This window comes from Schistocerca piceifrons, chromosome 1 (assembly GCF_021461385.2).
Source record: "Schistocerca piceifrons isolate TAMUIC-IGC-003096 chromosome 1, iqSchPice1.1, whole genome shotgun sequence".
Taxonomy (NCBI): Eukaryota; Metazoa; Arthropoda; class Insecta; order Orthoptera; family Acrididae; genus Schistocerca; species Schistocerca piceifrons.
Genome location: NC_060138.1, coordinates 768432937 through 768456379, shown reverse-complemented (window position 1 = coordinate 768456379; position 23443 = coordinate 768432937). Strand labels below are relative to the sequence as shown.

Here is a 23443-nt window from a genome sequence, read left to right as displayed (position 1 = left end):
CTCTGTTACAATAGCAAGCACACCTAGATATACGTCATCAGTAAAGTGGGTAATTTCCCTTGGATCAGTTTCCCACAACAGGCTTGTGTAACTCTTGCAGGTTATAATGCAACATTAAAATTTGACGAATGTCCCATGTACAGACCCTCATTCACTCGCATATACTCCCACAATAATAATTTTGTCTTATTTTTATATTACGAAAACGAAAAATAATTGAAGTTTTAATATGAAAATCTCAATTAATTAATTCTGCACACTGAGAATTCTATTTTGGTTTTCGAATTATACCAGAAGATAAACAACTATATTTCCTAACTGTATTTAGTTTCCTAAGTGTTGAGTTTTTTACTTTTTCAGCAATTTTTTCTCTCTCTGAAACTATAATAGTTATAAAGCTGAAATTTGGATACAATCTTTTCCTGAATGTCAAAAGGTAGTGTACCGATTTTGAAAATGATTAAATAATATTTAATATCTTTTACGTAGGTTCTAATAGGTGGTGAATGTACACGTCCAGTAAGAGACATTGGATAGCTTTCCCACGGCAGGTAGTGATAGATGCGCGAGTGTCTCTGGGTTAGGCCAGCAGATGTCAGCCCCCAAAGTTAAATGCAGGTAGCTATCCCATAACAAACGTTTGCTCGGAACAACTTACGAAATTACACACCCACAAAGAATCTAAAATTTCTTCTGAGCATATTTTACGGTTCTTATTGAGGAGAAGTTTTTTACTATTTTTTTAGTTGAATCTTTAACTACCACAACACTGTTAATAAAAATTTGTTTTCCTTATATACAATTACATCGAATATCAAGGGCTAGGACTGAATAGCATACAATCAAATTAAATATTGTACTAGAGTAGCACAAAGTATACAGACAGCTAGTATCCCAGTAGAAACTAAAAGAACTAACCAGAAAGAGAGAGGAATGAAAAGCATGCTTTAATGTGATGATTCAGTAATATGGCAAGAATTTTATAGAAGCTTTTGTGACTTGTAAAGATGTTGTAAGAGTAATGTGTCAGAGGCAAGAGAAGATTGCCTGCCTAAAGGTTAAAAAGAAGTTTTGTATTTGACATCACTTGAAAGCCACAGAGAGGTGGACTTCGGTGTATTTAATATGTTCAGTAGTGTATCTTTCCTGGATATAGTGAATGAGATGTGTTGGAGAGCCAAAGAGAGTTGGCATGAGTTGTGCTTAATGTTTATCTATAAGGACCCTTTTTTGTATGTACTGTATATATATTGTAATTTGATCATGGAATGATGAAGACCCACAGTAACTGACTGGTGATACAGGTGCTTTAAGAGCCACAGAAGTTGCCTGGAGTTAGTTTCAGTTATGCGTATGTAGAGCCACAGTAATTGGCTAACAGTTTCATTACTGTTCTAAAAGAATTTTTTAAAATTGTCTAGAATATTGTGTATGAGAAGGGCAGAGTGACACAGGTAGTATGAGTTATGTTCAATTTTTCTACATGAACTTTTGGTATTCTTTGCCAATAGTAGTGTATTCCTTATGTATATAATGTGAGGAATTACTAGAGCCACAAAAGCTGGCAAGGATATTTTTCAGAGATTTTGCAGAGGACTTTTCTATGGAATAGATATTCTTTGTACACTCCTGGAAATGGAAAAAAAGAACACATTGACACCGGTGTGTCAGACCCACCATACTTGCTCCGGACACTGCGAGAGGGCTGTACAAGCAATGATCACACGCACGGCACAGCGGACACACCAGGAACCGCGGTATTGGCCGTCGAATGGCGCTAGCTGCGCAGCATTTGTGCACCGCCGCCGTCAGTGTCAGCCAGTTTGCCGTGGCATACGGAGCTCCATCGCAGTCTTTAACACTGGTAGCATGCCGCGACAGCGTGGGCGTGAACCGTATGTTCTGTTGACGGACTTTGAGCGAGGGCGTATAGTGGGCATGCGGGAGGCCGGGTGGACGTACCGCCGAATTGCTCAACACGTGGGGCGTGAGGTCTCCACAGTACATCGATGTTGTCGCCAGTGGTCGGCGGAAGGTGCACGTGCCCGTCGACCTGGGACCGGACCGCAGCGACGCACGGATGCACGCCAAGACCGTAGGATCCTACGCAGTGCCGTAGGGGACCGCACCGCCACTTCCCAGCAAATTAGGGACACTGTTGCTCCTGGGGTATCGGCGAGGACCATTCGCAACCGTCTCCATGAAGCTGGGCTACGGTCCCGCACACCGTTAGGCCGTCTTCCGCTCACGCCCCAACATCGTGCAGCCCGCCTCCAGTGGTGTATATTAAAACTGAAGAAATTGCGATTGAAAGAACCAGAGGCTGTTGAGTGTTTCAGAGGTAGCAGTAGGCGACGATTGACAAGAACAGGGCACAGGAATACAGTAGAAGACGAATGTGTACCGGTGGCTTTGAGAGATTGAAATAGTGAAGGCAGAGGAGGATCAAATAGATAGAAAGGCAAGGCAAAGTAGAAATCGTTGGAGCGATTGAATTTAATAGATGCAATGAGAAAATATAAAAATTCAGTAAAGGAAGCAGGCGAAGGCGAATACAAATCCTAAGAATGAGGTCGACAGGAAATGCAAAATGGCTAAGGAGGAATGGCTAGAGGACGAATGCATAGAGTTTGAATCGTAGAAAGGCAGATACCGCCTTCGGGAAGATTAAAGAAGCCTTAAAGAGAAGCAGCTGTATGAACGTTTGTGCTCAAATGGAAAACCAGTACTAAGCAAAGAAGAGAAAGCTGAAAGGTGGAAGGAGTATGTAGAGGTCTATGCAAGGGAGATTAACTTGCACGTATTATTATAGAAACAGAAAAAGACGTATATGAAGAGGAGATGGGAAACTTTATACAGCAAGAAGAATTTGACAGAGCACTGAAAAATCTAAGTCGAAACAAGGCCACGGGGGTAGACGACATTCACTCTTCCTTCTGGTATGAGACAGATGAAATACTCTTAGACTTGAAGAAGAATATAATAACTCCAATTCCAAAGAAAGCAGGAGCTGACAGGTGTGAATAATACTGCTCTATTACCTTAATAAGGCATGCTTGCAGAAAACTGGCACGAATTCTTTGCAGAAGAATGGAAAAACTGATGGAATCCGACGTCGGGGAAGATCAGTTTGGATTCCGGAGAAATGTAGGAACGCGCCAGGCAATAGTGGCCCTACGATCTTTCTTGAAACATAGGTTAATGAAAGGCGTTTATAGCGATTGTAGACTTACAGAAAGCTTTTTGGCAATGTTGACTAGAATACTCTCTTTGAAGTTCTGAAGGTAGCAGGGGTAAAAAACAGGGAGCGAAAGACTATTACAACCAATACAGAAACCAGACGGTAATTATAAGTGTCGAGGCGCATGAAAGGGGAGCAGTGGTTGAGAAGGGAGTGTGACATCGTAGCCTATCCCCCGATGTTATTCAATTTGTGCATTGAGCAAGCAGCAAAGGAAACCAAAGAAAAATTTGGAATTCAATAATACCAGGGAGTTGAAAGAAAAACATTGAGGTTTGCCTATAATGCTATAATTCTGTCAGAGACAGCAAAGGGCTTGGAAGAGCAGTTGAACGGAATAGACAGTTAGTTTCTTGAAAGAAGGATATAAGACGAATATCGAAAAAGCAAAACAAGGATAATAGGATGGAGTCTAATTAAATCAGGTGATGATGAAGGAATTAGATTAGGAAACGAGACACTTAAAGTAGAGATGATATAAAATGTAGACTGGCAATGGCAAGAAAAGAGTTCCCGAAGAAGGGAAATCTGTCAACAACGAATATAGGTTTAACTGTCAGGAAGAATTTTCTGAAATTGTTTGTTATCGAGTGTAGCCATGTATGGATCTGAAATATGGGCGATAAACAGTTTACACAAAAAGAGAATTAAAGCTTTTGGAATATGGTGCTACAGAAGAATGCAGTTGGTTAGATCACGTAAATAAAGAGGAGGTGCTGAATAGAATTGGAGAGACAAGAAATTTTTGGCACAACCTGACTAGAAGAGGGGATCGATTGGTAGAACATATTCTCAGACGTCAAGGAATCACTAATTTAGTACTGGGGGGGGGGGGGGGGGGGGAGGCGGGAGATGTGGGAGGTTCAAAATGGTTCAAATGGCTCTGAGCACTATGGGACTTAACATCTGTGGTCATCAGTCCCCTAGAAACCTAACTAACCTAAGGACATCACACACATCCATGCCCGAGGCAGGATTCGAACCTGCGACCGTAGCAGTCGTGCGGCTCCGGACTGAGCGCCGAGAACCACTAGACCACCGCGGCTGGCGGAGATGTGGGAGTAAAAATATATGAATATAGTAAGCAGATTCAGAAGGATGTAGGTTTCAGTAGTTTACTCGGAGATGACGAAGCTTGCACAGGATATACACTATGTGACCAAAAGTATTCGGATACCCCCCCCCCCCCAAAACATACCTTTTTCATATTAGGTACATTGTGCTGCCACCTACTGCCAGGTACGCCATATCAGCGACCTCAGTAGTCATTAGACATCGTGAAAGAGCAGAATGGGGTGCTCCGCGGAACTCACAGACTTCGAACGCGGTCAGGTGATTGGGTGTCAATTGTGTCATACGTCTGTACGCGAGATTTTCACACTCCTAAATATCCCTAGGTTCACTGTTTCCGACGTGATAGTGAAATGGAAACGTGAAGGCACACGTACAGCACAAAAGCGTACAGGCCGACCTCGTCTGTTGACTGACGGAGACCGCTGACAGTTGAAGAGGGTCGTAATGTGTAATAGGCAGACATCTATCCAGACCATCACACAGGAATTCCAAACTGCATCAGGATCCACAGCAAGTACTATGACAGTTAGGCGGGAGGTGAGAAAACTTGGATTTCATGGTCGAGCGGCTACTCATAAGCCACACATCACGCGGGTAAATACCAAACGACGTCTCGTTTGGTGTAAGGAGCGTAAACATTGGACCACTGAACAGTGTAAAGACGTCGTGTGGAGTGACGAATCACGGTACACAATATGGCGATCCGATGGTAGGGTGTGGGTTTGGCGCATGGCCAATGAACGTCATCTTCCAGCGTGTGTAGTGCCAACAGTAAAGTTCGGAGGCGGTGGTGTTATGGTGTGGTCGTGTTTTTCATGGAGGGAGCTTGCACCCCTTGTTGTTTTGCGTGGCACTATCACAGCACAGGCCTACATTGATGTTTTAAGCATCTTCTTGCTTCCCATTGTTGAAGAGCAATTCGGGGATGGTGGTTGCATCTTTCAACATGATCGAGCACCTGTTCATAATACACGGCGTGTGGTGGTCCTTCAAATGGCTCTGAGCACTATGGGACTTAACTTCTGTGATCATCAGTCCCCTAGAACTTAGAACTACTTAAACCTAACTAACCTATGGACATCACACACATCCATGCCCGAGGCAGGATTCGAACCTGCGACCGTAGCAGTCGCACGGTTCCGGACTGCGCGCCTAGAACCGCGAGTGGTGGTCCTCTCCTCAGTGCAGCACTCTGTGAAGAATGGGCTGCCATTCTCCAAGAAACCTTCCAGCACCTAACTGAACGTATCCCTGCGAGAGTGGAAGCTGTCACCAGTGCTAAGGCACACTGAATTCCAGCATTACTGATGGAGGGCGCCCCGAACTTGTAAGTAATTTTCAGCCAGGTGTCCAGATACTTTTGATCACATTGAGTAGTAGCATGGAGAGCTGCATCAAACCAGTCTTCAGACTGAAGACCACAACAACAACGCATTGTCTGATACGTTGCAAGTTAGAGCTTACGACATTGACTACTCTCTAACAAAAATTAATGAATACAAAGAAATGTTGAAACCCAAACGCAACAGATTTGAAAGAACGTGGAAAAGAGTTGTCCATGGCCAACATATGGATGGACCAGTAACTAAACGTCGTAGATGCTGTAATCAATTTAGAAACAAACTGTAGAAGAATCTAAAGCCAAATTTTGACACTGTGGTGGGACAGTTACAAGACAGATTTAGTAACTTGCACGGTCTGTTGTCTTTGGAACTTTTCAGTGTACATAATTTTGATCATTTCAAACAGTGTTTCCCTGAACTTGCATTATAATCACTAAAGTACTTCAACGGATCACTTTCTGATTTTCCTTGATTAAGATCACTGCTAGATGAACATAGCGTGTCCGGTAAAAATTGTGTTTGTTCTTAATAAATTTCGAGATGCAAGCTGTGATGAGAACAACGTACAGAATTTTGTTGAACATGGGGACGTTGAGATGAAGAATTGCGCCAAGTTTCGTTATGCACGTCCGTGCATTCCGTGGATACCGCATACCTGCATATTGTAACGTGTATTGCTGTGGCGGAAGTGAACTCGCCCATCGGGAAAGGCGCGGATGTCGTCGAAACGTAAAAATGTGCGTGTGGGATTTTCAAGAATTATCATGAAACGTAGGTACCTATTTCATATTAGTGCTACGACGTACTTTAATAACCTTTGTATCAGAGGATCATCATTTCGCTATCGGTTTTATGACACGTCAGCCCTGTGACACCGCTTGTTCGATCATGAAAACCGTCGGCCTTTCCTCGGCGGTTGGCTTCAGAGAATCTGCTGCTCCCGGCCAAAGCAGCTCGTCCAGTAGCCACTTTCCTCTATCAGGAACAACGTAAGAATTTGGTTCCGTTAAGTTTCCCGGTAGAACGATTTTTGCACAAGACCTATGACTATCGCCATCTCTGTCTTCTTGATCGACTTTGAACGTAACGGTCCTGTTCTTACTTCCTATCCCGAGATGCGACCACTGCGCCAAAACGTCCCAAAACGTAACCGTGGTCCCTGTGTAGCTCAATGTGCCCCAAGTTATTCCTTCACTATCTTCCTTGCTCATTTCGTGAACTGTATTAAAACAGTATGAACAAAAATTTAATCTCGCCTCGTCAACACTCGTCTGTCTGTATTGTAACGAATAAAAATGTTTCTTCGTTCAGTCGTCGTCAAACTGCGGCCTGCGTGCCGCATGCAGCTCGAATGAAGTATTCATGTGGCCAAATCCTGGTATTTAAACTGATGTTAAGAGCTTCTGAAGAGTGTAGTTTTCCATCTCACTAAGAAACAAAAATACGTACAATAACAGTAATGCGAGTATTGTAAGATGTGCTTAATTGTAGTGGACGTGGCTGAATTCGGCCGTGAGGCAAGTGAAGTTGACCGCTTACACCAGGAGCAAAGGTTAAGTAATATAGCCACTGCGTGGTTAGAGGACGTGAGAGGGGGAATGTTTAATTGTGTTTCTTCCAGTACTGACAACTGACGTCCGTGCGCGATTCCTACCGATCAGCTGCACTGACATAAGTTTTGACACGGAAGTAACATGTATTCATAAATGCGCATGGCAGAGATGGTCATTTTCAAATACGGTACTTATTTGTATCAAGAAACATTACATTAATTAAGTCTGTTTTAATACAACACAGTTGTAGAAGAATATTGGTATTTAAATTATTTATCAAACTTTTGTGACGGTGTCTCAGTTTTTTTTTTTTTTTTTTTTTTTTTTTTTTTTTTTTTTTTTACGTCAGTCTTTGATTTGTTGTGGCCTGTCACGAATTTCTCCCCCGTATCAAACTTTTCACTGTTAGGTAGCAAATGCAACCTATGTCCTCTATTATCTATTGCATGTATTCTAGTCTCTGTCTTCCTCCACAGTTTATTCAAGTATGCATTTAGATACTAGGACAAATATTATTACCAATCTATGTGATTTACACACGCAGTAAAAGAAACAACACTTCACCAGGCAACTGTTGTGTCACAACTGTTACATCTCTAAGGTTGGCAGCGGTCTGAAACAGACCACAGTCGACAATAACTGTTCTGAATGGTGCCGACCAACGAGTTAAAATTGCATAGAGTGGCTATAGGTCCGCCATGTTTGATGCAAATTGAAATTCTGGCCGCCATGTTTTCTTTAGTCAAGGCATTCGCTGGCCCCCACAACCGCACGAGTGGTCGACTGTGAAGAGCGGACAAACTGAATAGCTGGCCGGCGGCCATTAGAGTGGTAAACTGACGCGCGGATTCCGAATGTTTATACATCGCTTTTGGTTATAAAATGCCTTCCCTAGAGTTAGGTCATAAACATAATGCCTCATTTAAATACGTTACTACAATATAGTTTTTAATTTATGAAGAAACAGCAACTAGTCACTGTTTATGAATTTATGTTACGTAGTACATGGAATATGCCGTAGCTAAAAGTTATGCACTGGACCCCTAGCATTTTTCGTAGTTCATTTACGATAGATGTACGCAAAATGCATCAAAATATTCGAAGATTTGCCCACTATGTTAATAGATATTTTCTGACTCTACGTTGCTTTAGATTTTATGACGAAAAGTGCGTTATATATGGCGTAGTGCTTTGGCAACTCACGACCAAATTATCAAGTTTCAACCTAACCTAGACCATGAAAACACTACCGATCAGCCAGCTACAACAAACAAGACTTCAGGCAGGTATCCAGTATCGCATTAGTCACAATATTTACTTTCGAAGATGTACACTTCAGTTTATACGTGTGGTTTTTTCATATAATAAATAAAACTCAACAACTGTTCCATCAAGAGAAGTTGTGAAATCAGATTACAATTACACACATTAAGTTGCATTTTATAATGATAAAAAGCCTGCTAACTCAAATTTCGTGTTGCTTGCAACTCAACTTTTATAGTTAAAATAAAATGTGGTTCACAAAGAAAAATTTATCTTCTGCTTTATATGGTCTGGAAAACGAAAGATGGATGGAACAACATCATCTTTCAGCTTTCTACGATTTACGTAATTTTCAAGGAAACAACTTTCTTCAAAATGATCGGAACATATAAAATGGTATTCTGTCGGTCGGAAATCTTGCCTCCTGACAGCGTGTAACCATTTTTGTAACAGCTGTGGTTTTGAGAAAGGAAACCTCCAAATATATGCACAGACATTATGCTAATACCGTGTTACAAAAACATTTACTAAGCAAGTGCACTGACATACAAAACAACTTAAAATATCCACATACCTGTGAAATGTAATATTCGTTCCTTTCTCGAATTTATTTGTACAATTAATCGCTGCACAACTCTTCACCATTGTACTTCTTTTGATTGGAACGTACAGACAGTAGAATTACGAGTAACAAATACTGTATGTACGCCCCAACAAATATACAACGTTGAATCAGGGTCTTCATAAACAACAGTACTACACAACACATCAGACTACAACCACTATAATGGCGTCCAGCCGAAGGTTCAAATTATCCCGCGACTGCAGCGCCATAAGTGAGTCTAGTTATTTTTTACAAGGTCTTTGGGCATTCGTCTGCTGTGTCCCGCCCCCTTGTAACTGCGTTTGACTTACTTGAAATAGCCCATACTAGCTTTATTTTTTCTAAAACAAGCAATAGACAGCAGTGATTTCAGTGTACACTGACAGCAAAAAGGGATGTTTTTGTCGAAATATGGCTAAACTTTTCGATGTAGATAACACTACAAGACAACTCAAATAAGTCTGTCCATCCACTATAACGTTACTTGTTGCCCATAAATTAATGTAATTAGAGCAGGTACCACCAGAATATTACGGTGAAACTTCTAAACATGCTGTGGTTAACTATTAGAAACAGTAACGGGCGCAGAAATGCGATATTTTTGTCGCTCTTTCAAAGTAAACAGTCAAAGCCTCAAAAACCAGTACACTGTGAACGAGAATTTATTTGAAATATGTGTTACAAGTAGTTAACACAAGCATAGTAATTCAATAACAAAGTCGAAGCGTTCTTGGGTGGGGTAATTTCACAAATTTTCGTAAGTAGCTGTATGCCTTGGCAGAATAAAAGTGTAGGGTCAGGGCAAATTTCCTTATTTGCTGAGAATAATGGCATACTTTAGCACTGCACTGAAGTTCCAATAGCTCCTTCAACAAACCACCTACATGTTCACTGTTTAACATATCAGAAACTGAACTACATAGCCTTCTTCTCAAACCAGCAACTAAAGTCTGTAACTGCACTATTCTTCTTTTGTGTCGTACACTAAGTTGCTTCATTTGCTTTATCCGCTTCTTTAGTCGCACATTCTCTGCTTGTACTCTGTTATATTGTGTTTTCAACTTCTTAGGGCTTGGTAGACAGTAATTGTGGTCAGCAGAAACAGATGTGGGTCCGACAGGCACTGGAAGAATGTAGTTACATCATAAGTTTATAACAGAGTTACACCATAAGATTATAATAGAAAGTATGTAATTCAAAGTAATAAGAACACAGAGTAAAATTAAATTATTGACTTACTTTGTGCTAATGATGTCACTGTAATAGCACTATCTTGCAAATTGTCGAAAGATCGCTTTCTGGGTTGTGGTCGTAATACTTTATCTTGGTTTTGTAAATGTGGTGGAAAGTTAAAGATAGTAGGTACTGGTTTTGACAAAAGGCGCCTCTGGACATTTGTGTGGTACATATATTTCTCTTCAAAATGAGCTGAACAGAGGTAACTGGCTGTAGTAGGAAACCAGTTTTCTCGCTTCATATTTATAACCCATCTTTTTGTAATTTCCTTATCTTTTAAAGGAAATCTGTAATCAACGATAAGTAAATTACTTCCTGCATTTGTCTTAAGCATAATTACAGTTCCAACGCAAATGACTCTTTAATAAACATTAAAAAACGTGTGTCGTATTTCGGTACTAATATACTTACTTATAATATGAAATATTTGTTGTTTTATCGCTGTGATTTGTGCAGTTGAACGCTGAACACACTGCAGGCATGTTGACTTTATATTTTGTAAGAAAAAAGTCAACTAGAAAAGTTAAATATTGCAGTAATATCACAACAGCTGACACACTTCCAACACAAACAACAGTAACACTTTCCCAATGTTTTGACTAAGGAGAACATGGCGGCCGAGTTAGCGTTGGTTGCCACTAGGAGCGCTGTAACTAGTATCTCAGCCACTCTATGAAATTTTAACTCGTTGGTGCCGACTTTTAACGATCAGCCAGTTCATCAAGCCGTTACCATAGCTAGTAGTGATGGGCTAAACTGCGATTTTCCGATATCAGTGATTTCTGCGAATGCTACTTTTCAGTATATGTTATTCTTAACTGTGATTTGTCGCAGTTAAGAGTCGCAGTTAAGGAACATAGGTCGTGTATCCCTCCTCCACTGCTATTTCTGCGATTTCTGCTACTTCCGCGATTTCTGCTACTTCTGCGATTTCTGTAACTTCTGCTACTTCTGCGATTTCTGTGATTCCTGCGATTTCTGCGACTTACCACCGTATGAAAAAGTTACATCTGTCAACACAGAAAATTGCATCTCAACAAACCTGTCATTGGCAAGTATGTTTTACGTTTTTTCTTCCGTTCCCAGATAGCACAGTAAGCCGGTTTCAAACTTGTTTCCAGATGTAAAGTTGAAGTTTATAAGCTTGATCAAAGCTGGAATATTCCGGCCTATTAGTTGGATTCAAGCTTGAAACAAACATCAAAGTTGGCCAAGTTCAAGCTATATTTCAAGCTTGACTTATCAAGTTTGGCTCCAGCTGTATCTACACAAGTGGAATACAGCCTGGTATTTGCAGCTTGTTTTAAGCTACATAATTATTAATCTGAATTTATTGAACCTAATTAATTAAATACATATCAGAATGGAAATGGTGTGAAAAAAAATTATCAAGACATGTATGTTTAAAAAATTTTATTTTCAAAGTGTTTAAAATTGTTTTAATTTAAAATTTAATTATTCTGAAGCCCCTCTGGCCCCAGCACACAGACCAGAGCAGGATCAAATATCGCTGACTTCTGCTGGTATAATGCTCCTGTAACAGGTAAAAGAAAATGTTAGCCATACCTAAACATAAAAAATGTAAAACGTTGAAACTGATCAACCTAAATATAATTTATGCCCCAGATTAGCAAAATAACTTCAAACTCACTGATGTAGTAAGAACCATTAACTAGTATAAACGTCACTGAGTAAGCAGCTGCTTTTGGTGACTTCATTCCAAACAGTTTTTAAAGTAATTTGAAATAACTTTTTGTTTGAAATTTTGAAAGTAAAGATGACATTTGGGTAATTTTGTGATGACTTCATGAAGAAGCCACACATCACTATTTCTCTAACAGTTTCAGGACCATTTAATCTGAATTATAAAGAAGCAAATACTTGAAATCATATACGCCTCATACTGTAAGCTTATAAGGAAACTACCGTTTAGAAAAATGTAGACATTTTATTCTATCCACAATTATATTTTGGTGAGTAAAACTGAATCAAAATGAAATAAAAGATGAAATCGAAATGAATCTAAGAAATTGCCAGTTCAGTGGAACTGAAATGTAAAAGAACAAAAAATGTTCTCCTTGTCATATTTTAATATTGCCTTTTATTAGATTTCAGCCACATTACAAATAGACTAACAATAAAAGTAAGAAATACCAGTAGGCCTTGCAGTATTATTTCACCTAGGGAACAACAAAATTAAGAGCAATTGAAGACCAGTCAAAGCTACGTAAATAAAAAAGACTGACACCTATGTAGTGACTGGTTCTTAATGCACTTTTCCCGTTCACCATGTCATTACTATTTGTATTAGCAAAGAAACTTTCCACACGTCATGATTATTCATTCATGGTGTGACACACGCAAGTATTTACAAGTAAACAAATGTAATAGGGCGATATATATAAAAAGGTGAGATTTTAAAAAGGTAAAATAACATTAAGTTTTAATTTATTGGTGCCACATACTAGAGAGCTAGTTTAAAACGACCTCTTTTTGCTGAACAACTTGTAATATGTTTTCTTAGCTGGTAATCCATTTCACTTCCATCCAGGTTCAATTTTTCTACGTAAAAGAATATGATATTTCTTTACGTTATGTAATAATATTTAACATTTGTAATATTAACATACCACTAGAGAAAAAATGCACCAGCGTACCTGTAATACGCTATGTATCTTCTTCAGACCCGGTGTAGCAGTAAGGCAGGGAACGCCACACACTTTCCGAAATATTTTCCAGTATAAAACAAACTTCACAACAGTCAACAATCATTAACGCACGCAACAAAAATAAAATGCCCGTAAACCTAGCAGAGTGAGTGCAACTGCAAGGCTTATAAACGCTTGTGGCGCTTCCCGTGGACGTCTATGGAAGCTATGCTGCGCGCGCATCTGCTGTACAGCCTTCCAGGGAAATTACAGTTTATTTCAAGCTTGGGAAAATTATTTTAATTCAAGCTAAATTTTTACAGCTTGATGTAAACTGTGTAACAGGTTGAGTTTTCAATCTTGAATTTTCAACTGAACCTAAACTCAATATCCACCTTGAAATAAGCTGTGTAACAGGTTGATTTTTCAGTCTTGAATTTTCAACTGAACCTAAACTCAATATCCACCTTGAAATAAGCTTGAGTGCTAGCTGGGATTGGCTTTAATTTTGTATTAAAGAAACAACTGTGAAAATATTAATAGTGTAATTAATATGTAAGTAGCTGTACAGTACCGTAATAGTTCGTATTTAGAAAATGAATTCTAACATATTGTTATGTTCACAGGTACCTGAACTACATTTCAGTCACTCAGTAAAGTGATAACTCAAAATATCATTGTCAACATATCTGAAGAAATTGCCACTGCGTCTTTAGACTGTTTTCGTCAGCCGAGAGGTTAGTTTCTAAGCGTTTCGATGGACTTAATTACTTCAGTGAGATCGTTCTTGCAAATGTGATATTCATTATAGCAAATATTAGCAATCTACTCTGTCAATTATATTGCTAGTAATTAATGACAGCAAAAATTGTTTAATAATCCTTGTATTTTTGCAGACACAGTTCTGACTCTTGATTACTGGTTGCTGTACGTATCTATCCACATCAAGGCTGTTGAGAGAGACTCGTGAAGATTCAAGACAGCTCTTAGAGGATTTGCAGTTTAAAAGTGAAATAATTGTGAAATAAGTGTGTGAATGATTAAACTGTGTTTTATTGAAGTTGTTGTGCGATTTTAAAGGAATAATAAATGTCAAATACAGTGAGTGAATAATCAAAATCTCATTTTCCACATGTTTAATATTGAAATAAGCCCTTCATATGCAGGCACAGCACATCGATCTCGTGAGGCACAAGGCTCTCATAACGAAGTACGTACGTCGGTCAACAGATGACACTAGGAAAAGTATGTTAACTGCGCTTTTTAGTTGCTACTTGCGACTCTTAGTTGCGATTTGTCACAGAAATCGCAGTTTGACTCGGTAGCGAATAGCGAAGTATGAACTTTGCTCAACAGATGGCAGTGCTAACTGCGCTTTTTAGTTGCTACTTGCGACTCTTAGTTGCGACTTACGTCTTTGAATGTGAAATACTACTTGCGACTGCTAACTGTGACTGAAATCGCAGTTAGATTCTGTAAAGTTGCTACTGTGATATCTGTGACTTTTCAGTCACTGTGATTTCTAACAGATACGCGATTTCCTGCCCACCACTAATAGCTAGTCTACTGGGGGCTAATAACATACTAATTTATATAACATCGATACATATGCGGCCTGAGGAGCCGCGCCACCTCAGCGTTGGCTCTTGGGCAAAACGTTTGACGAGCGCTGCTGTAGATGGAATGCAGCAGTGTACAGAACTGAGGAAGTGGGGCGTAGCGTCTTATACCGATCCTGCCTTGGAGGCGGTTAGGCCGGTATTACACTATCAAATTTCTTTGTGAAATATCTTTGTCAAAGATATTTGATGGTGTAATAGGAACTTTGTCAAATGTCGTCCAATATTTGATCAAATCTAGGGCCTCGCTGTAGATTTGATCAAAGAAATCGTTTGTCTTCTGTTCGCTGCAATGTGACATGTTACCACATGGAGCGCTAGCATCGCTGCAGCGTTCTGTCGTCTGTAGTGGTTTTATAAACATTGCCGGTAAATACAATTGGTGTGTGCCGACAACTACAAAATTAATAGAGATGTACGAAGCTGATGGGGCGCTTTACGCCGTGAGGCACCCTGAATACCAAAATAGATTAAGAAGATTGGAGACCTGACCTGACCTGACATAACCTAACCTAACTTAACCTAACATAACCCTCTCCTGTAGCAAGGAATCGGAGTGTTACAGTGAGCCTGTCTTCTGAAGATGTAGCAGTTCTTAAGTGAATATTGTGCTTTGTGATATGAGGACACACTTCACTGAGCTCATACAGAAATGTATGCTCATCCTTTCTTAAGTAATTGATGTACGACTTGACGTCTTCCACTGTAAGCTCATGTAACAAGTTTTGTTGAATGCTCATGTCGTCGTAAAACCCACGACTTCACCCAGATTAAATTAGTTTTTCGTTCCATAGATCCGTGCTGAGGAGATCCTCGTGGATGTGGAACATGTCAATTTTTTTAAGCTGAAATAACAATACTAATAGTATGAATAAAAACAATACATCATTTGTTTCTATTAAAAATTTCGGCAATGGAGTAGAAGGAGTTGGCCACTAGTAAGTCTTTCAGGCTCCTTTTAAATTGATCTTTATTTGCAACTAAATTTTTTATGTTTGCTGGCATATTATTGAAGATAAGAGTAGTGGACCCCTTTTTGAACCAAAGTAAGTGCTTTTAAGTCCTTGTGCAGATCATTTTTGTTCGTGGTATTGTATGTATGAACTGAGTTGTTTGTTGGAAAAAGAGATATATTACACTCCTGGAAATGGAAAAAAGAACACATTGACACCGGTGTGTCAGACCCACCATACTTGCTCCGGACACTGCGAGAGGGCTGTACAAGCAATGATCACACGCACGGCACAGCGGACACACCAGGAACCGCGGTGTTGGCCGTCGAATGGCGCTAGCTGCGCAGCATTTGTGCACCGCCGCCGCCAGTGTCAGCCAGTTTGCCGTGGCATACGGAGCTCGATCGCAGTCTTTAACACTGGTAGCATGCCGCGACAGCGTGGACGTGAACCGTATGTGCAGTTGACGGACTTTGAGCGAGGGCGTATAGTGGGCATGCGGGAGGCCGGGTGGACGTACCGCCGAATTGCTCAACACGTGGGGCGTGAGGTCTCCACAGTACATCGATGTTGTCGCCAGTGGTCGGCGGAAGGTGCACGTGCCCGTCGACCTGGGACCGGACCGCAGCGACGCACGGATGCACGCCAAGACTGTAGGATCCTACGCAGTGCCGTAGGGGACCGCACCGCCACTTCCCAGCAAATTAGGGACACTGTTGCTCCTGGGGTATCGGCGAGGACCATTCGCAACCGTCTCCATGAAGCTGGGCTACGGTCCCGCACACCGTTAGGCCGTCTTCCGCTCACGCCCCAACATCGTGCAGCCCGCCTCCAGTGGTGTCGCGACAGGCGTGAATGGAGGGACGAATGGAGACGTGTCGTCTTCAGCGATGAGAGTCGCTTCTGCCTTGGTGCCAATGATGGTCGTATGCGTGTTTGGCGCCGTGCAGGTGAGCGCCACAATCAGGACTACATACGACCGAGGCACACAGGGCCAACACCCGGCATCATGGTGTGGGGAGCGATCTCCTACACTGGCCGTACACCACTGGTGATCGTCGAGGGGACACTGAATAGTGCACGGTACATCCAAACCGTCATCGAACCCATCGCTCTACCATTCCTAGACCGGCAAGGGAACTTGCTGTTCCAACAGGACAATGCACGTCCGCATGTATCCCGTGCCACCCAACGTGCTCTAGAAGGTGTAAGTCAACTACACTGGCCAGCAAGATCTCCGGATCTGTCCCCCATTGAGCATGTTTGGGACTGGATGAAGCGTCGTCTCACGCGGTCTGCACGTCCAGCGCGAACGCTGGTCCAACTGAGGCGCCAGGTGGAAATGGCATGGCAAGCCGTTCCACAGGACTACATCCAGCATCTCTACGATCGTCTCCATGGGAGAATAGCAGCCTGCATTGCTGCGAAAGGTGGATATACACTGTACTAGTGCCAACATTGTGCATGCTCTGTTGCCTGTGCCTATGTGCCTGTGGTTCTGTCAGTGTGATCATGTGATGTATCTGACCCCAGGAATGTGTCAATAAAGTTTCCCCTTCCTGGGACAATGAATTCACGGTGTTCTTATTTCAATTTCCAGGAGTGTATTTAGGACAAATTTCATTAAGGAGTAAATATACTGAGAGGCAGTAGTTAGTATGCCCAGTTCTTTGAAGAGGTTTCTGCAGGACATCCGTGAATTTACTCCACAAATAATACGTATTACACGCTTTGACTCAAAGAGTTACCCCAAAATATGATACCATATGACATTATGGAATGAAAGTAGGCAAAGTATGCAAGCTTTTTCATTTTTATGCTGCCTATGTCTGCTAACACTCGAATTGCAAATGCAGATTTGTTAAAGCGTTTCTGCAATTCTGTGGTGTGCTGCTCCCCACTGAATTTATTATCAAGTTGTAATCGCAGGAATTCAAGACTGTCAACCTCGTATGTATGGTTCCTTTATTTCCCCCCCACTTCTTTTCCGCACGTGCACACAATGCAATTGCGGTACGTGCAACTGCTGAGGTTAATAACAAGTTGTTGTCAGCCATCTTGAACTTTGACGAAAAATTTGATGACAGTGTAATACCCCTTCTAGCGCTACGTCAAAGATCTTTGTCAAATATATTTGACGGACCGGCCTTAGGTGGGAGATGCGTCTCAGAGCTGGATAGTGACAGATGGTGCTGCGAGACTGGACGCGCACGTAGTTTATGTATCAGCCGATAGAGGACAGTATTGAATACTGGACTGTGATTTAGTTTCGATTGTGCCCACTAGAGTGCACTAAAGTAATAGAACGTTTTTCGCAAAATGTTCTAGTATTTTCATAAAGTATTATTATGTCTTATTGTATATGTAAAATGTTATAAATATGTTTTAGCAGTATGAATGATGCGTGTGGTTTAAGGTTAATATGAAGATAATTGTTTAACGAGTTATGTAGTGGGATTTAGTGTGGGAACATTTCGAAGAAGTATGGATGTGGACAAAGGGGATTTTTGTAGAATAGATTTGTAAAGTAAGTTTATGGTAAGTGGAAAATTAATTCAGGTATAAATAACAATAGCAAATAACTTTATGCATAAACAAAACTTCAGCATATTAGATAATTACGTCCGTAAAAAGTGCAGTCATTAGGTTTACTATTTTGCGATTGGTTATTGATGAAAAGCGCAGACTGACGCGGGAGAATATTGTTTTGCTATTGGCTGTTGAGTAAACTGTCCAATGGTAAAGCAATATTCTTCGCGCGCCTTTCTCTGCTGGTAGAGAAGACAGAGTATTCTAAAGAGGAGTCGGAGCCTAGCCATGGAACAGTTCGGACGTGTGTAGTAGTAGTTCCGATGGAAATGATAAGTTGCCGGATCTAGCAGTGTTTCATACATCAAAAGTGTTGTACAGTGACGGCATAATTATTCCGATGGGTGTGTAGAAATTTTGGAATTTTTAAGTGAATTTTGTGACGAGAAAAACCATAAATTCCGCGTGGCGTATTGAGCAGGTCGGTGGCTAAAAACTGTGACAGCGTTAGATACCGACAGAGTTAATATTTGGCGAGCATTCTCAATCAAAAACAATCCGTATTTTTGTAGCTATTACGTTTTTGGGAAATGCAACACCATAAACTTGCTAACGTGAGTGAAAGGGATTGTGAGTGACTGTGTTAAGACTAACACGGGCTTGGCAGTGATACTTGTTCACCTAAGTTTCAGAATATATTAATTAAGGACAAAATTTCCAACCTTTCATTTCGTGTGAAAACTTTCTCCCGAAACATAGATTAGTGACTTTAATTGCAGCCTGGTTCACGTCGAAGTACAGTAAGTTTCGCTCGGCTACCCTACTGATGATCCGCTGAGACAATGTTCACAGGTAGGTGCAGGTCCGTCGTAAAGGACACGGAAGGAACCGCGCTGCCACAGAAAAACTAGAAAAGAACAGAAACGGAGAGAGATGTGGTGTTACAGAAGGATGCTGATAATTCAGTGCACTGATAAGATCAGAAACGAGCAGGCTATCTGCAGAATAGAAGAAGAATTGGCTATGTGGGAAGCTCTGACTTCAGTGTGCGCCACTTCGTAAGGCGGCGAAGTACTGAATCGTTCTGTGCACCCCATCCTGAACTGGCCCCCGGAAGTAATGGTATTTAATCTGATCCCACACACCTTACTCTGAATGGAGCTGGCTGAGGATAAAAGCTCTCCAACAGAGTGCGACGTGGCCGGACTTCAGTTGCTCTGCAGTTTACTTGTTGCTGTCCGCAGAACACTTCGTCAGGCCTCCAAGCATTGAAGGTGTTACGCTGCCTCTCTGCCGCCAAACGTGAACAAATCTCATCAGTTCCATGCTTCCCTAAAAGTGTTTTCCGGGCTCTGGTGAAGTCCCTAGAAATACTACACTAAACTAGTTTGATGACCTCTCAAAGTGTATGTGTACGCGTGTGTGCATTTAATTCGATGTTTTACTTCCTTTTTTTTTACACTACTGGCCATTAAAATTGCTCCACCACGAATATGACGTGCTACAGACGCGAAATTTAACTGCCAGGAAGAAGATGCTGTGATATGCAAACACAAGGGTGGCGCCGGTGGCGACTCCTACAACGTGCTGACATGAGAAAAGTTTCCAACCGATTTCTCATACACAAACACCAGTTGACCGGCGTTGCCTGGTGAAACGTTGTTGTGATGCCTCGTGTAAGAAGGAGAAATACGTACTATCACGTTTCCGACTTTGATAAAGGTCGGATTGTAGCCTATCGCGATTGCGGTTTATCGTATCGCGACATTGCTGCTCGCATTGGTCGAGATCCAATAACTGTTAGCAGAATATGGAATCGGTAGGTTCAGGAGGGTAATACGGAACGCCAATGGCCTTGTATCACTAGCAGTCGAGATGACAGGCATCTTATCCGCATGGCTGTAACGGATCGTGCAGTCATGTCCCGATCCCCGAGTCAACAGATGGGGACGTTTGTAAGACAACAACCATTTGCACGAACAGTTCGACGACGTTTGCAGCAGCATGGACTATCAGCTCAGACACCATGGCTGTGGTTACCCTTAAAGCTGCATTACAGACAGGAGGAGATGTGTTACGACCCGTGGCTCTACCATTAATTCGATCCTTGCGAAACTCTACATTTCAGCAGGATAATGCACGGCTGCATGTTGCAGTACGGGCCTTTCTGGATACAGAAAATGTTCGACTGCTGCCCTGGCCAGCACATTCTCCAGATCTCTCACCAATTGAAAACGTCTGGTCAATGGTGACCGAGCAACTGGATCGTCACAATGTCTTGATGAACTGTGGTATCGTGTTGAAGTTGCATGGGCAGCTGTACCTGTACACACCATCTAAGCTCTGTTGGACTCAATGCCTAGGCGTATCAAGGCCGTTATTACGGCCAGAGGTGGTTGTTCTGGGTACTGATTTCTCAGGATCTATGCATCCAAATTGCGCGAAAATGTAATCACATGTCAGTTCTAGTATAATATATTTGTCCAATGAATACCCGTTTATCATCTGCATTTCTTCTTGGTGTAGCAATTTAATGGCCAGTGGTGTATTTCCAATTTACAGACTAGATAAAAATGGTAGGATGTCGCACAAGATTTTGAAGTGAGGCGAAATTTTTCGCGCTGTTTGGGTGGGAGGGGGATGCTTTCAACGGCAAACTTATGGTTCTGCAGTAGGCGACAGTGTTATACCCTGGATCACTTTTCAGACGTCCGCCTCAAGCCGGCCTGTAATCAGATGTTTAATATTGTTTTTTCATTCCACTTTGAAATAATGGCATTCACTTTTTGTACGCCACTGGCAAGCCTACGTCTAACACTATGACATCGCTAGGTATGGCTATTCTGGTGTTGTGAAATAATTAACTGCAGAGTGGAATGGCGCTCTGTTGTCTTCAGTGATGGGAGTAGGTTCTGTCTGTATGTGGATGATGAATATCGACCTGGAGAGCTGCCTATTCCAGAGTGTATTAGTCTACGGCACACAGATCCCATCTCAGGCTCCAAAGTGGGGGGGGGGGCATCAGTCACAATTCGCCATCACATCTGAGGACCGTTCTTGCAAAACTCGCATTATACGAAAAATAAAATTTTATAGCAGCCATATGTACTCTGTTAAAAAGCAATGTGTCCTCAGAGTCTTTCACGACGGCATACATGAATAAAGCATTCTCGGTTTTCCAGCCGCGTCAATTCGAATAAAATCCTCGAGCTTTCGATGGCCATCTCCGCCATCGTTGTCAGGAGTTCACTGACTGCTGTTCACTGACTGTTGTTGTTGTTTAAGGGATCTCGGCCGCTTCCTTTATAACGGAGTCCCAATATGTAGACGCATGAGCCAACACTTTTGTATTTTCGAACTGTATTTTATGTCCGTTTTCTAGGCAATGCTCCGCAATGGCCGACTTGTGAACCTCCCTTTGTTTTATATGGCGTTCATGCTCAGTACAACGCTCCGCAACCGTGTGAATTGTCTGTCCAGTGTACATGCTGCCATATTCACAAGGTACACCGGACACTCGGAGAGCATTGTCGTCTTTAACAGGGTGCAACATATCTTGTATCTTGGGGACGGGCCGGAACACTGATCTTAGCCCATGTTTCTGCAGCAGACGTCCTAACTTACTGCTAGTTGCTCCACAGTATGGCAGGAATACAGTCCGTTTGGCTTCTTCTACTGTTTCACCAGGTGTCTTTCGTCGGTGGTCCTTGAAAGCGTTTGCGATGTCTCTTTTGCTGTATCCATTTTCCCCGAAAACATGTTTTAAGTTCTGCATTTTAGACTGTAGGTGGTCATTGTCAGGGATAATCTTGGCTCTATGAACCAAACGGACTGTATTCCTGCCAACGTTTTATTCAATTAAAAAGCAAGTTCAGAGGAAATTTTTTTTACAATTATTTGTTTTAAGATAGTCGTTGAATATACACAAAATTTTTGATAGTTTATCAACTAATGGGAGTAGAAAACAGTTTTCTTTTTTAAAACTCGCTTTATGCTCAAAGTAAATCAATGATAAATGAATATTAAATACCTGGTGCTTTTCATTTATTATAATTCGGTTGTGCTTTTCTTTTATTATAATATTCATTTATTACAATGTTGTTATTATAATGTTGTTCTACCAAGAACTGACAGAAGATTCAATTAACCTTTTAAAATAATATTTCTTTTTTTCTCTTCTACACAACTTCAGGAGACCCTTCATCCTCATAAATTCTCCGCCAGCTGTCATGATCTTGATACTCCTCACCACCTGCAGAGGAAACCTATGCGATTTGCGCATTAAACATTGTTTCGGAGTATGTAGTTTCTGATTTGAAGAGGCGCGTTTTGCCGCACGCGCTCGCGCGGTAGTTTTCTCAAGCTTGGAGCCAACTGCAGATTTGGCACCGTCTGTCCTCATAAGCGCTGTGTGAAAGGCTCTTATGGCATAGGTAGAGTCACAGCTAGTCTGACTCGGAGCTTTACGTTCCTTCCGCTAGAGAGCAGTAAAGTGCAGATCTGTCTAGAGAGCCTGTATAGAGATACAGGCTCTCTAGATCTGTCATCTAGCGATCATGTTAGAATACATCGGGGTGCAGATTTCGTGTAATCCAGTTTTACAATCTTTCTTCAAGTTAATGCTAATGCATTCCTAAAGGCTAATTAATGCTTAATTAAATCGAGTACAGAAATAATACAGTTAAATATCGTTATAAATAGCTATATGTAATTTGAACGTCACATTCGAGGGTTGGATTCCCTCACTTCCTCATCGAGGACTCGCACTGCTTGGGCTACTCTCAGGGTGTATCTTCGATGTGGAAGAGCTCCACCTTTTACTTGCCGTGTTGTCTGCACGCCGTCACTACTGCTACTGGTCCTCCGCCGCCGCCCCCCCCCCCCCCCCCCCCAACCACTCTCGCGCGTCGCCACCATGTCCCAACCCACCACCCACTTTCATTTTCACCTCTCCCTCCGTTGCTCCAACCACCATCACATGGAGCTCATCCTCCACCACCCTTCCCGTCCTTACATCTCTCTCTGTCCACCCCACCCCTGCGCCATTTTCGGCTGTAACTACCCCCAACTCGCCCTCCCCTATCACTGTCGCTCCATCGACATCTACCAACTTTCCGCCGCTCCCTGCACCACCTTGAATGGGCTCCAAGCCAGCACGGATTTCGACTCGACATTCCACAGTCTCTGTGAGACCCACACACCCTCCCTCTGCGTCATCCGCTGCTCAGGGTGGTACTGCCCCCCGCCATCTCCCCCTAAAACCCATCCCCCCGCCCCTCTCCACCATGTCGTGACCATGAAACCTTCCAAGTGCCCAAATGTTGACCCTTCCCCTGAAATCTCCTAAAAGAAAACCCCAGATCCCTGTGACCCACCTACC

General features: G+C 41.9%; 1 protein-coding gene across 1 annotated transcript; it reads right to left on the bottom strand.

The window, feature by feature from the left end:
* Positions 1 to 9785: 9785 nt before the first annotated feature.
* LOC124775003 (THAP domain-containing protein 1-like) lies at positions 9786 to 10796 on the bottom strand. Its single transcript, XM_047249759.1, has 3 exons — positions 10726 to 10796; positions 10318 to 10601; positions 9786 to 10201 (listed from the first exon to the last, which is right to left on the bottom strand). Exons 1-3 carry the CDS (start codon positions 10794 to 10796, stop codon positions 9786 to 9788), a joined length of 771 nt encoding a protein of 256 aa, XP_047105715.1.
* Positions 10797 to 23443: the final 12647 nt, after the last annotated feature.

Bases quoted from the DNA above. Each gene is read 5' to 3' on its own strand.
- LOC124775003 (XM_047249759.1), bottom strand. From the start codon at position 10,796: ATGCCTGCAGTGTGTTCAGCGTTCAACTGCACAAATCACAGCGATAAA. The intron at 10,602-10,725 runs GTAAGTATATTA...CGTTGATTACAG, and splicing joins ACAAATATTTCATATTATAA to ATTTCCTTTAAAAGATAAGG. The intron at 10,202-10,317 runs GTAAGTCAATAA...ACATTCTTCCAG, and splicing joins AGTGACATCATTAGCACAAA to TGCCTGTCGGACCCACATCT.